The sequence below is a fragment of the Nomia melanderi genome, chromosome 6 (assembly GCF_051020985.1).
Source record: "Nomia melanderi isolate GNS246 chromosome 6, iyNomMela1, whole genome shotgun sequence".
NCBI lineage: Eukaryota > Metazoa > Arthropoda > Insecta > Hymenoptera > Halictidae > Nomia > Nomia melanderi.
In genome coordinates, this window is record NC_135004.1 from 13,446,715 (window position 1) to 13,462,503 (window position 15,789).

The 15,789-nt window shown below is 41.8% G+C and overlaps 1 protein-coding gene across 2 annotated transcripts in view; it reads right to left on the reverse strand.

Annotated features, from left to right (window-relative positions):
* The window catches only part of LOC116428022 (CD151 antigen), a 171,007-nt gene that overhangs the window by 4,265 nt on the left and 150,953 nt on the right, over positions 1-15,789 (reverse strand). For both annotated transcript variants that reach the window (XM_076368697.1, XM_076368696.1), the window contains 2 exons: positions 3,512-3,685; positions 939-1,100 (listed from right to left, as the gene is read on the reverse strand). In XM_076368697.1, coding sequence (XP_076224812.1) covers positions 939-1,100; positions 3,512-3,685 — 336 coding nt within the window. The remainder of the gene's footprint in view (positions 1-938; positions 1,101-3,511; positions 3,686-15,789) is intronic.

The window sequence follows — 15,789 nt, forward strand, 5'->3', positions numbered from 1 at the left end:
ATGCCTATACTTGACTCTGCAATAAACTTCCGAAAATTTCGTGTACACCCCACGCGGTACGGAACGTCAAACAAATACATAACATCGATCAACAGATTAACCCCTTGCGTACAATGACGGGTGAGACTCGCGATGAAGATTTCTAAACTAATTTAACAAGCATCAATGTTGTCCATTACCCACGGATCAAAGCACACAACTATCTTGCCATTATCAATGTATTATCTTCAAATTGAAATTTCCACCCGAAATAGAATAGAAAATTTTCTTGTATCTCTTACAATGTCGACAATAAAATATTACACGAACTAAGTAACGAAAGTAAATACGCCAAGGGGTTAAACATTGAAATTGATTAAACTCCACGGGTTGTGTCGCATTTATCGATCCTTCGCTCCTTCTATCGATCCTTCGAGGACGACGCTCAACTCGGGGTTCCTGTCTACTTATATATTATATTATTCAAACTCACCGATCAGAGGTTTCTTTATACTGTAAAGGAGTAAATGGTACGCGAAGGGGTTAATTTCTAGTCCCGTACTACAGACGTTACCCGTACAATACACCGTCCCTTTCATCCGACTATCAGCCTGAAACGTGGCCCGCAAACCCGCGACAAACGTCGGTCGGAGCCTAATGGAACCCGTGTCTCGAGTGGCGAGGCCCGTTTTCCATTAGTCCGACTCGAGGATCGATCCCGCTGGCGGCGGCGGCAGGTTCGCGCAATGAAATCAAGAGGCCTCGATAACGAGGCATCTTTTTCTTCGAGCCCCGCTCGCCTCCGCCCGTGTTTACGGGCGCCATTGAATCGCGAGCGTGCCGCGTCGTTATCCGGACGCCGGGTCCTCGACGAATTAAATTGGAACAAATAAGAGAAAAAAAAAAAAAGAAAAATGGCCCCCATCGAGGCCAACGACGGGGACGCGATCGATAAATACCGTGTAATGGATGTTCGACGGGTGATCCCTCCTCCCGCAGAGATGCGTCGGGGTCTTGCAGCAGCTGTCCGGGACGAGGCTGAAGTCCTTAAGGACGTCCTCGTCCTTGTGCCACTCGCTCACCAGCCAATCCTCGAATCTCAGGGCTCCGCAGCATTTGAACTGAAAATTTAACGAGGATACAGAGCCAGTCTCTTCGGGCACGGTTCGGTTCTCGATTGTTGCTCCGGGGTCGCGTCGCTTTCAATCGACTTTCGCGAGGGGAAACCGTCTCCGAGGAACCTTTGGCGACCGAGTACACACCGGAATATCTCGGATGACAAACGTAGATGCTCTTTGTGTAGAAATTTCGGGGATATGGAATGGTGGAGAGCACACTTCGTTCTTTAGACAATCAGCTTTGATAAATATTAGTATTTGCAGTGAGCGAAGATGGTTTAACGCGTTGAACGCCGCACGATTTCATAGAACAAAATGCACGAAATGGAAAACGAAAGGTTAACCCTTCATAACCCTTAACTCTTCATTTCGATAAAATGAAATATTCAAATTTGGAAGACTAACTTGCGAACAAATGATTTAACACGTCGAATGCCGCACGATTTCACGGTACAAAATACTTGAAATAGAAAAAATATAATATTAAATAATTTGATTGAATTGCATTGTTATTATTGCAGGTTCATCTAGCTGAACGTCACCACATTAGTTAGCATTATTTATAATATATAAAAATTTTCAAATAAAAATGGTTTAATTGAGTGAACTATAGTAATTAGATTTGGTCGGGGGTCACCGGTGACCCCCATAGCATTCAACGTGTCAACACTAGGTTTACGGGTATTTACTGTACTTCATTCTATTATTCCTAAAAGCATTGATGCTCGTTTATTTAGATCGTGGTAACTGGAAATTCGATAGTAGGTAATTGGGGTACATATGATCGCATCAATCAAAATCGGCGTAAACATTTACAAAATAATATTTCATTAGTAGTAAATAATACTACATAATAGTAAATAATATTTGTAAAATCCAATATTGGTCAATACGACGCGTTCCGTAAACCTAGTGTTCAACACTACGTGGTCCGAGCATTCGTAATCGATCCTAACCGTGCTACTCGAGGTAGAAGCAACTGGAGCGAGACAGTTTAAGAAGACATCTGTTCGCAATTCCTGCTTATCGGTCCCGGCTTTCCCTCCCTGTGCCTGCCCCCTCGTTCCCTTTATTTCTCACGGTATCACCGAAGCGTCGGGGGAAAGAGGTTCCGCCGTTAAATTCCGCTACGCGCGGAATAGCTGCGGGCTGGCTGCGCTCGCTCGCGGATCCGCGATATCTACCGACTATATTTTTCTTTATGCCGGTCGCGCGAGTGTACCGGGCAAAAGCAAATCATCGTTATCGCGGCGGGAAATGCTCCCGGCGCGGCTCCTGTAAATCGATTAACGCCGAGGACTCCTTCATCGATCCCTTTCCTTCCGAGTTTCCCTAGCAGGATGCGACTTCCGGGTTCCTACGGGCGCGGGAAACGCCACTCCCGGGGCGCATTCCGGGCAAAGTTGTTTTCGGGCCTTGCGATATCGCGGCGATTCTGTGTTCACCGCGGAACGCTCGCCTTGGGTTTTTCGAGTATTGTTTTGCTTCCACGGGAAATAATAGGCGAGCGACGAGCGTTTGGGATTCTAGACGCGACGTTTCGAAGTTTGATCGTTTGAATTTTGTGAGTTTCTCGATCGGAAGTTTGCAGTTATGAGTATCTTCGCTTGAAATTTCCAATTATTGAGTTCGCAAGTTGGGATTTCCCATTTTGATGTTTCTTCATTTTGAAATCTTTGAATTGTAATTCTTAAGTCCGACGTTTCTAAGTTTGAAAGTTTGAATTTTGTGTTTCTCCGTTAGAAGTTTGCGACTGTGAATTTTTCGGTTTGAAATTTTCTGTCATCGTGTTCGCAATTTGGGATTTTCAACTTTGATGTTTCTTCATTTTGAAACCTCTGATTTGTAATTCTCAAGTCTGATGTTTCAAAGTTTGAAATTTTTAATTTAGCGAGTTTCTCAATTGGAAACTTCCAATTTTTAATTTCTCAATTTCAAACATTTCATCGAAACAAAACTGTTATATTGATACATTCTTAAACATCGATTAAATCAGAATTTCTAACTTACGGAAGAGAATAAGGAATTCGATTTTGTAAATTTTACTCTGGATGTGTGTTATACATATCTAACATGTTACATGAACGTAGGATTAGCAGTTAAACGATAGACTAATGTGTTAAGTCGGGGGAGTTATTTGGTTACTTGCATACTGCTTCGTTTTAACGTTTTAGCTATGGCTGGACTAGCTGCGAGGTTTGATGCGGTCTGTATATCGAATGTAGGATTCATTATATTGTTAAACGAATACAGAAAATGTATATTAAAAGAAAATGATTAAACGAAGAGAATCTAATCTTGTGGATCGCGAGAATGGACTCTCGCGTAATGTTTTCTTAGCGTATAGTGTGCAGTAGCTATCGCAGGGCCGGCGCTCAATGTGTTAAGTTATCTAGAATTCTACTATCACTCACCTCTATCTGCATCTGGTCGATCGCAGCTGTTTCCCTGTTCCACACGGAGTAGTTCTCGAGGAAGGTGCGATTAAGATTCGTCTTCAATTCGGGGCCGACCTGTTCCTCGTAGAGCCGCGCCAGCGCGCCGACTCCCGCCTCCAGCACGAACACCAGCATCACCACGAACACGTACTGCGCGGGAAAATGAACGTCGATTAGTGGAAATCGGGGAAATTCGGTTCAGTCGGATTAACCCGTTCACACTGGCGTGTGCCGCCGACGGCTCACAGACAGATATCATATTAGGCGTGTACCATCAAATATGTGGTTCGTCGAATGGTGTGGTAGTTAGAACAAATTTCCATATACTTGAAAATTAATTTACTTACTGATTAATTTCAATATTTTCAATTTCGGGAATTCAGCCGTCGGGTGGGGAAGAATGTGAATTACACGGCGTGAACGTGTTAAAAACGCGAGCTAACTTCTTTCTCCATCAACCCCTTGCTCTACGATTTATTTCTCAACTGTGATCGACGCAACTACTTTGCCATTAATAATTGTTGAAGAGAGAGACAAATTTTAGGTACATTCTATGCCTATGTTTGCTTTGAATTGTAATAATTGATAACAAAAGGATATATTTAACCCCTTAACGCTCGAGTTAATTCGAGCGCGCCAAACAGGCCAAACTGTGAAAATAACAATGTGAAAGCAAAGAAAAAGAATCGTTTTATTGATTCAAGAATAAAATATAGCCTTTTTCCATGGAACAAAAGCGCAGTATATCAAAATTAATTTTTTTGGCCGGTTTTTAAAAAAAAAACTGTGCGTTAAGGGGTTAATTTGAATTTACAAAAATCGGCCAATATTTATATTTGTCAATTTCTGTTTGAAGCCTTAAAAGAAACTATAACTACAAACTCTTTCATTATCTTCGATTAAGCCCATTCGATTAGTTTGGTTAAAAACCGTGTTCGATGAATTACAAATAATCCACTTCGAGACTTGCTAAACAGTAAAGGGGAAGATAAACAGAACAAACGGCAATACGTTGTTAAGTGAAAAGTGTTGAGCACACATTATGAAATGAAACTCATCTCGGGAACTTCCATCGGATTCGATGAATTTTTTGTTTGTAAACACTGTTCCTGTGTGGTATCTGAAAGTTTTCCATGTTTGGGGGTTGTAGAGGAGCAAGACGGTCTTTGTGGCACAGAGTATCCCACAAACACATTCACGCGTTCGCGGCGTACAAACCGATTTCGTTGCCGCTGCACACAGTCAAAGGGTTGATCTGCTAATTAGGTAAAACCAGTGAACATGCCAGTTGCACTCACTCGTGAGTAATGTAGAGATTTTTTATCTGTTCGCTTTGGAAACTTTTGCATTGAATTATATCGTAGTGTTTATGATAGCGTTAATTGAACCGTTTATTTTTGGAGTGACTTGAGTCCACTTAACCGGTTAACTGCGTTTGACGAGTATACACGTCATCGTGAAGCTTGACACGATACTAAGTCAGCAAACTAAATTATAAATCAATTAAAGTCTCAACAGCTGTAGAGAAATATCAAAAACTCAATTGCTCGGTAGTTCCAGTGTTAACACGTTGAATGCCACGGGTCACCGGTGACCCCGACCAGATCGAATTACTATAGTTCACTTAATTAAACGTTTATTTGAAAACGCTTCTACTTTAGTTTCAATAAACTGAAACTCTATTGTCCTATACCTGTTTGCGCGATCAAGTTTACAAATTTGAAAGGTTTATTTATTACAGCAACTTACTGGCCGCAATCCGACTAGCGGTGAACCACTAAATAGAGTCTAAACACAGAATGATTAACAAAATTTGTGTACATATCAGTGTGAAATAGGTAAAAAGAAAATTCTTCGCAAGAGACTTTGCCAAATTTCTGAATTCATTTTCAGCGCAAGTGGTTAAATGAACTGTAGTAATTCGATTTGGTTGGGGGTCACCGGTGATTATATTAAATAATTTGATTAAGTAGCATTGTTATTCTTGCAGGTTCATCTAGCCGAATGTCACCACATTAGTCAGCATTATTTATAACATAGAAATGTTTTCAAATAAAAATGGTTTAATTGAGTGAACTATAGTAATTTGGTTGGGGGTCACCGGTGACCCCCACGGCATTCAACCTATTAAAACGCGTCGGGAAGCCGTCTATTCCGAAAATACCGAACGAAATTCCCCGCGAGCCCATTATCGCGATCGCGAATACGATCCTATCCGGCGCGAACGGTTCCCTCTCTCTAAAATCAGATGATCGCGGCTAATACTGGCCCGGGAAATACCATGAATCCTCCGTAAAGCCCATCCCTCTTCGCGCGGCGTCGTTCACGGCCGTCCTCCTCTTCCGCGATTAAACGATCCCCGATCGTATTTTCGCCGCGTGTCTCGTCCGCGGGCGCCCTGTAATTCGCGGGCGACGATCGATCAACGGCTGGTTACACGTGAAATCTACTGGCTCGGTGAAAACGCGGCCGTCGACCCGTTTCCTTCGCAACGGCCGCGATAAATTATGCGTCCCTTGTCGGCCGGCGAATCGAGTTTCCCGAATTGTCCCGCAAACAACCGTGCCGTCTCTAATTTTCCTGCGATGTCGCCGCGCCCGCCGTTCCGATCCGGCAATTTTCGCTGGTTTACCGGCGACCCTTCGATTTCACCGTTAAAACGCGATGAATCTCGTTAATTCCGCGCGGTCGAATGGTTAACCCTTTGCACTCGGTAGTTTCTCACTGGAAATATTTAATCCTTTGAACTCTGTAGGTTCCAATATCGTACCATTTATAATGTTAAATGTACATAATATAATATAATATAATATAATATAATATAATATAATATAATATAATATAATACAAACAGCTAGATGATAGTGTAACACGTGTTCTGTGATACCAAGTCATTAATAATTATTTCTCACCATTTGCCTTTGTTACGAAAGAATATGTATTGTTACACGAAACGTTCGAAATTCTCGTGGCAGTCAACGTGTTAAAGACAGAGGTCCACATAATCATCTTGATCGAACAAGTGAATAATTTTCACAATCGTTGATCGCATTCCACATTCTATCACTTCTACAAAGAAATAATTCCACCGAATGCGAAACTTCCTCAAAGAACAGGAACCTAAAAGCTCCTCAGCCAGCAATTGCAGCTTGTAAACATCTCGGTTAGCCATTCCGTTGGTTGCAACCGAAAGAAATCGCAGATCGTCAAAGGGGAGCAACTTTCAGCGAGGATAATTCGTTAGACGGTTTATTACTCGAGTTCCTTTCAAGAATCCCGAACTTCGATTTAAGGACTAATTAAAGCCGCGTCTCGAGCGTCGCCGGTAATCGAATCTACGAGCTGCGAACGAACGAAGGATTCGGTAACAAGTTGCAAAGCGGTCGGCGACGGAGTCTTCGTTCGACGATCGTCGGATGATCCACGGGCGCGGAGCGCGCGACGGAATAATTAGGAAGTCGCTTTCTCGCGGAGGAAGCCCGGGCGCGCGTGAAACCGGCGAAACGCCGCGCGAAGCGTTTTAGAATTTTCATGAATAGAAATCCGGAACGCGTCGGCAGGCTTTGCCGCATGAATATTCAAACGCCGAGTTGGAGAGGTCCGATCGTTCGGACAAGGAGCTGCCCGGTGGAGCTATGGGATTTTGGAAGAAACGGTGTTTAGATTTATTTGGTGCTCGGAGGAAGAGTGATGGAGAGAGAGGGTGAATTTTTTGATGGGAAGAATGGAAAGAGAGGATTGTTGTTTGTTAGGGAATATAATTGAGAAAATAATTAAGAGGGAAAATAGTTAGGAAGATAATTGACGGGGAAAATAGGAAGATAATTGATGGGGAAAATAGTTGGAAAGACAACACTGTGGAACAAATTTTAACCTATTTTGTTTTTTATAATAACCACCATTCAAAATGTTTATAGCTACGTGTTCGAGCAAGTCTCCTTTATTTTCTGCGATAAATTTTAACTGCATGTCGTTTTTAGTTTTCACGTAACACTTGGTTTTCTGAAAAATTCGACCGTTTTTACAAGAATCTAGATTTTTCGGAAACTGGACGTGATCCAGCAATTTGGTTTTCGAATTGGTATTTAGGGTAAGGAACTCTATAAGAATTATCTAGTGGTTATTGTAAAAAGCAGAATAGGTTAAAATTTGTTCCACAGTGTAATTGATAGGGATAACGTTGAACAGAGAGATTAATTAGTAGAGGCGAATTTAAGTAGGTACTTGATTTTGCTAATTTTTGTGTTACTAGTGAGTACAGTTTTCTACTGTCGCGATTTGCGAGTAAAACGTGATAATAGTGATGTTAATTTTATGTGAAGAGATTGTTTTAGAAAACGAAAATAGAAGACACAGGTAAATCATTGCGATCTTGTACTAACTTTTACTAAACTATTTAGGAAAGTGATGATTATAATTTTCGAACTTTCACTGAACTGTTTTCTAGGTAAACGGTCTCTGCAATCTTCTATTAAGTTCTATTAATCTATTTGCTAGATCAACGATCATCGCAATCTTCTATTAACTTCTATTTATCTATTTTCTAAATGAGCGATCATTGCAATCTTTCACCAACTCCTATTAATCTATTTTCTAGATAAACCATTGCAATCTTTCACCTACTTCTATCAATCTATTTTATAAATAAATGATCTTCGCAATCTTCTCTTAACACGTATTAATCTATTTTCTAAACAAACGATCATTGCAATCTTCCACCAACTCCTATTAATCTATTTTATAAATAAATGATCTTCGCAATCTTCTATCGACTCTTACTAATCTATTTTATAAATAAATGATCTTTGCAATCTTCCATCAACTCTTACTAATCTATTTTCTAAGCAAACGATCATTGCAATCTTCTAACTCCTGTTAATCTATTTTATAAATAAATGATCTTCGCAATCTTCTATCGACTCTTACTAATCTATTTTCTAAACAAACGATCATTGCAATTTTCTAACTCCTACCGATCTATTTCTTAAATAAACGATCACTGCAATCTTCTAACTCCTACGAAACTACCACGACAATTTGATTTTAATCCTAAATGCTATCAACAAGCTACACGAAAGAAGTAACGATCGGCAAGTGAACGACGATGGGACGATCCAACGACGGTTGCTCGAAATAACGACTTTGCGGGATCTCTCGGTGGGACGTCCGTTCAAATCGCCAGCGAAATTACGAGACGGTCGCTGACCAATTTAAATCCGATGCACAACACGCCGCGATATGTACATTACACTGGCCGCAGCGTCCGGTCAGGAACGACAATTGACAGTTTAGAATTGGACGGGACCGCTGACAGCGAATAGACGGTCGATCATGAACACTGACTGCGGTCGCAGCAATCACAGCCGATATCCCCGGACAATGCAAATAAATCGATTTTATGGGCAGAAATGTCCGTGCAACGTGACACACGCTTCGAATCGATATACGAACGAACCGACGATTCAACGATGCACCTTGACCTACGTCGCAACGCGGAAAGACGGAAATCTTAGTGGGTAAACGGTGGATTTCATGGATTTATTAGCTGCGTTTATTAGCGCTGAATGCAGAGACGTAATAAAGTTCCACTTAACGGTTTACGTTTCACTTGGAACGCGATGGAGCTTCGCGATCTTCAAAGGTCCGCGATTTCGAACTGAAACGGCGGTTTTATCGGAGCTTCGAGATTGTTGCAATTTGTGAGAATATTAGAGCGAACTTCGAAATGTGAGAGATGTTATAATATATGATAACTCATCTACTATGTTATACAATCCATTATATCTTCGATATATAATTATTCGGTTACAGTATGATCCAGTTATTTGCGTTATTAAACATTTTCATTCGACGCTAGTTATCTTACTTATACTTGTTAGTTATCTTAGGATTTTAATTGTTTTTGAGTAATTTCAAAGCTCCGGTCATCGGTGACCACCGTGGCAGTCAACGTGTCAAGTAATATACATTCAACTGTTATTGCAATAGGAAACAAGCATTGTTTCCCCTTTCGAAGGCAGAGAGCCTTTGAACGTGCCGAATTATTTATTTCTAAAGAAATATGTAAACAACAGAGCGACAACTACACAATTTCACAATTCCACAGCAACATACTCCAATAAACTCCCATCAAACCAAGTGAAACTCCCAAATCTCTCGAGAAACTCTCTCGAACTTTCTTCCCAATCCCGTAAACAATTTTTGTTCAGTCGCGACAAAAACGTTTGAATATTCAGTCGCCGCTGATTTGATTGACAAACAGAGAGACAACTCCAGAGCAACATACTCCAGCAAACCTCCATCAAACCAAGTGAAACTCCCAAATCTCTCAAGAAACTCTCTAGAACTTTCCTCCCAATCTCCTATGACCCATCAAACTTCATTGTCCGGTAAACAATCTTTGTCCAGTCGCGACAAAAACGTTTGAATATCCAGTCGCGACAAAAATGTTTGAATATCCAGTCGCGACAAAAATGTTTGAATATCCAGTCGCGGTTGATTTGATTGGCAAACAGAGAGAAAATCCACAACTTCACAGCAACATACTCTAACAAACCTCCATCAAACCAAGTGAAATTCCCAAATCTCTCAAGAAACTCTTTTGAACTTTCTTCCCAATCTCGTATGACCCATCAATCTCCATTGTCCGGTAAACAATCTTAGTCCAGTCGCGGTTGATTTGATTGGCAAACAGAGCGACAACTTAACAACAACATACTCCAGCAAACCTCCATCAAACCAAGTGAAACTCCCAAATCTCTCAAGAAACTCTCTAGAACTTTCCTCCCAATCTCGTATGACCCATCAAACTTCATTGTTCGGTAAACAATCTTTGTCCAGTCGCGGTTGATTTGATTGGCAAACTCCTGGCTAGATTGTGTCCACCGATCACCGTCGTCCGCGTTTACGTACTTTCTCTCGGTGGCGACGCGTGGCCCACTGCGGCGGCGGTACCCTTAAGGAACCGCGGCGTGTTCATTACCGGGATTTACTTACCCGCCACCGCGGGCAAAAATTTTAATTGACCGCCGTATACGGGCACGGCTAATGAGACGATTCGCTCGTGCCATCGTGTGCAGGTGGTGAAAGGGAGCAAAAGACTTATGGGAAAGGAGAGGCAAAGGTTGCCCGAAAGAACCGGCGAGGACCTTTTGCGGCGAAGATCGTTGATAGTCTCGCGATCGGCTGGCCAATCGGCGAGAAGATTGCCCGAGAACAACGCCGCGGCTTCGGAGTTTCTTTTATTGAGCCGTCTCGCGAGTTCTGTCGCAACTGGAGTATCTTTACTGGCTGTCACTGTTAGTTAGACGCGCGATAAAGCGATAAAATGGGGAACTCTTACGGTATTCGCGGCCTATTTATCATAGCGTTGTTAGGTTTTTGCATTCGGGAGGTTAAGTTAGTCACATTGCAGCAAAATCATGAAGTTTAGCATTTAGTATTGAGTTTTGTATAATGTTAAGTACTAAGAAATTAGTTAACCGAGTAAGAAGGTGGTAAAACGTGGAACAGTTGCGTGATTGATCTATTTATCATACAGTCGTTAGGTCTTTGCACTTGGGAGGTGATTCTTAGTGACATTGCAGTAAACTGATGAAGTTTAGCATGTAGTATTGAGCTTTGTATAATGTTAAATATTAGAAAGTTAGTTCGGCGAGTACGAAAGCGGTGAAATGTGCAATTGTTGAGTTATTGATCTATTTATCGTATAGTCGTTAGGTTTTTGCATTCGGGAGGTTAAGTTAGTCATATTGCAGTAAAATAAGAAGGTTAGTATTTAATATTGAGCTTTGTATAATGTTAAGTACTAAGAAATTAGTTAATCGAGTAAGAAGGCGGTGAAATGTGTAACAGTTGCGTGATTGATCTATTTATCATACAGTTGTTAAGTTTTTACACTCAGCAGGTTAAGTTAGTCATATTGCAGTAAACTGATGAAGTTTAGCATGTAGTATTGAGCTTTGTATAATGTTAAATATTAAAAAGTTAGTTAATCGAGTAAGAAAGCGGTAAAACGTCGAACAGCTGCGCGATCGATCTATTTATCATACACTTGTTACGTCTTTTCGCTCGAGAGTTCACTCTTACTCACAGTGCAGCGAAACGACGAAGTTCAATAATTAATGTTATTAAAACGGTTCCGTTCCGCAACTTCCACGCTCGTAACTCGGCGAAAGTAACAAAACAGATCTCCGTTCCTCCGGACATCATTAATCACCGAACGACGAAACGGCCGGCGCTCGCAAGCGTGAAGCAAATTGTCCACGGTGTATAATTGGCGAGTAGAACGTCGGATCGAGATCTTCGTTAGCGATTCGAAGGGATCAAGATCCTCCGGCCGAGCGGAATCGATAATGATTTCGGTTCGCGTGGCAGAGGTAACTCTTCTAGCCGGGCCACGGGAATCCTGTGCGCGTCGATGAGATAAAGCGGGACGAGGGCCGGGAATCCCTGGGAAATGGGAGCTGATATTATCGCTACTCGAAGCGCCGATAAGCAGAAAAATTCATTACGTTCGCCGGAACGGGAGACGGGAACTGTTCGCGGCGCTGCCGCCGCCGCCGCTGCGGCGCGGTCTGTATCTTCGATTTCAGCCTTATGGGACCGGACGGGTTGCAATTACGAGGCTGCTTCCTGTTACTTTATTATGCATACCCGGGGAGCTTGTAGACTGGTTATGCGCGCTATCAACGGTCCTGAGATGCATATTTCGTGATTAGTTCTGATTTTATTGCACAGGGTCTACCACTCCACTTCGTCGCTTGAAATTCTTCCGTTGACAACGTAATTCCGCGGGAGTGTTCGTTACGGTGGTTGCATCATTTTATGGGACTTGAAAAGCAGAGGGGTAATTACTTTGTTGAGAAGGGTTGGGGAATTTAGCGATCGGGAATGTTGCGGTAGTTGTAAGATAGAGGATTTATTTGAAAATACTCATTACTTTCTGATTAAATATTAACGATATTTCTCGCAACTAACGCGATTGCTTATCTTGTATAAATTAAGAGTCGGCACTATTTTATTTCGTTTTATGCGTTGATACGTTACGCACGGTTTAATATCGAAATGTTGTAAGTTTGCTCGAATCAGGTGGCGACTGAAAGCCTCTCGAGTGCAAAGGGTTAACACGTTGAATGCCGGGTTACCGGTGACCTCCAACCTAATTGAGTTACTATAGTTCACTCAGTTAAACCACGATTATTTGAAAACATTTCTATATTATAAATAATGCTAACTAATGTGGTGACATTCAGCTAGATGAACCTGCAAGAATAACAATGCAACTCAATCAAATGATTTAATATTATATTTTTTCTATTTCAAGTATTCTGTACCATGAAATCATGCGATGGGGGTCACCGGTGACCCCCAACCAAATCGAATTACTATAGTTCATTTAACTACTTGCGCTGAAAATGATATGCTACCCATTGCGGTGACAGTTTGATGAACGTGCAACGGTAATAATCCAATTCAGTAAAATAATATTGTATATTTTTCATTCAACGTGTTAATACGAGGAATCTAACGTTTACGTTGCTAAGTATCAACATTCGTCCGCAAAGGGTTAATTCTCACCAAACCAAGAAACCAGCAACGATCACAGAACATCGCAGCGACAAGCAACCAAAGGAGTCCACGGCGATCGAAACAGCGCAACTTTCGAAATCCAGCGATCGCCGGTTTCCGGGAAAGAAACGCGGAACTCCCGAGTGATCCGGCGTTATCCGGCTGCACGTTTTACGCGCTCGGAGCGTGCACGGGCGTACTCGTAGGAGGATTCTCGGCGGTAACGAGGCCTCGATCCTGAGAAAGGATATCGCCGCTGCGCTTTGTTCTCGGTCGCGCGCAAAATGGGCTAGTCGCGGGCGCGTGCGGTCCGCGCCGGGCATTTATCTTCCCGCGGGAGCGTATTTCATGTAAATAAATATAAAAGGCGGTGGATAAGCGAGGCGAGCGTATATATTTTCCGGCCGTATACGGCCGTTGGCCGCGATCGAGGGGCATCGGGACCGTTCCCGTTGCGTCTAGAAGGTAAATGGAGCGACGAATGACGCCGGGAGATTCGCTATCGAGGCCCCGGCTCGTTACTCCGCGACGTGGACACGTTTTAACAAGGAGATATCGCCGATGATCCTCTCCCGGAGGTGGAGGATCGCCTTTTACGTTGCGCCCGGCGCAACCTTTAACGAGTCGCCGCCTTGCGACGCGATGCGCCTTCCCTCGGTGCCGGTCATCCGTATCGCTCGCTGCCTTCCAATTTGAATATTGATTAGAAAGGGAGAAAAAGAGAGAGGGGGGGCAGTAGCATCGGAGAAGAGACTGTGGGAGAAGGAGGGCGAGGGAAGCGAGTTGCGACGAGAAAAGAGAGGACCGCGCGTTCGTGTTCTGTTATCGTGGCCTGCACTCGATATGCGTGTTTTCTGGGTAAACGAGCAGGAGCATGAGGTAAGTCGAGGATATCAACGGTAATGTGGAAGAATGGTTATCAATGAGAAGATTATAGCAGCGAATTTGCTCGACCTGGAGAGAAATTTATGGTGTTTCTTTGTCTGTGTAGGTTTCTTGGCCATTTCTCTGTATTCTTAGCAGAGGAGTGGCAATTATTCGCTGTTTGGTGTTATAATTTTTGTATTGCGATATTATCGATTTAGTTGTGTTATTGAATGTTTTGATTGGATATCGATTGTCGTGCATGTTACGATTTTTTTTAAGTAATTCGGAAGATAACGTGTTAATACGACATAACGCAACCAAACTCAAAGTACCAGTATCTACCGAGTTTAAATCAAAGTATTAGCTCCAAACACTCGAACTAAGTTAACTAGTATAAAGGAGCAACATTTAACCCTTTGCGGACGAATGTTGAGATTTTGGCGAGATAGAATTTTTATATTTGGAAGACTAAATCGCAAAGAAATGATTTAATTACTCGGACAGCAAGAGATCACTTAGTTTCCTTTTTGTGTATTATTTAAGCAATTGATATATAATTTAGCTTCATCTATTGAAGGTTTTGTACGTTTCAAAAAATCTCCGACTGCAAAGGGTTAACATTAACCGAACGAAGGACAATCGCAAAGTCGTCATCGAAATAAGCGCTGGTAACGAACGTATTAAAGGGTCTTCCTATTTTTACCGCCGAATATACTTTTCGCGAGTCGTTTGAAATTTGATACGAGTGTATTGTCGATTTTGGTACTAATCAATTTTCGATAATAGAATTTTCTAATTGTTTTACATTGCTGCGTTAATGTGTTAATAATTGACATTGAGAGAGTAGTTAATAATGAACAGTGAGCAAGGTATTAATAATTAATAGTAACAGAGGTGTTAATAATGAACAGTGAGAGAAGTGTTAATAATTAATAGTAACAGAGGTGCTAATAATTGGCATTGATAGAGATGTTAATAATTAGAATTGATAGAGGCGTTAATAATTAACAGTGAGCGAGGTATTAATAATTAATAGTAACAGAGGTGTTAATAATGAACAGTGAGCAAGGTATTAATAATTAATAGTAACAGAGGTGTTAATAATTAACAGTGAGAGAAGTGTCAATAATTAACATTGATAGAGGTGTCACAGGAAGAATGTGAGAGAGGAAAGAGTACGCGAGAGAATGAGAGTGTAAGAGAGAAAAGAGGGAAAATAAGAAAAAATGAGCCGGAAAGAGAGGCGATATGGTGTTGTGAATTACGGGGGAAGCGATTGGTTCTAACGGATCGCTGTCCCGATAATACCGAAGCACCGATAAATAGTTATGGGCAGAGTACGGACGTTTGATATATTTACGGTATCCCCGTAACCTGAAAAAACGAAGTGGAATAAAGATTTTAATCGAGTTCGATAGTAGGTACGCTTGCTAGAAACATCCGTCCTATTGGCTGGATTCGAATACGTATGTTCCGTGAACGATCGTCTAAAAGTATTTCAACGCCACTTCGCGACGATGAATATTGTAACGTTATGAAATACGATAAAAACGAAGGAAACACGTCACAGAGGAGACGTTGATTCATTGGGTATCTCACGACGACGCAGATATTCACGCGCGAACGGACGTTCGTATAATTATTCACAGAAACTGGAAGCAGCGAACAATTTATTTACTTTATTCAGTATACCGGGATGCACGAAATAAAGCGGGAATCTCATTAAATCTCTATTTGCCCCGGCATATCGGGTTTAAACGTTGTAAACTCCGTTAAAATCCCGGGATTTAATTACGGATTCAATACTTTTTCCTTTA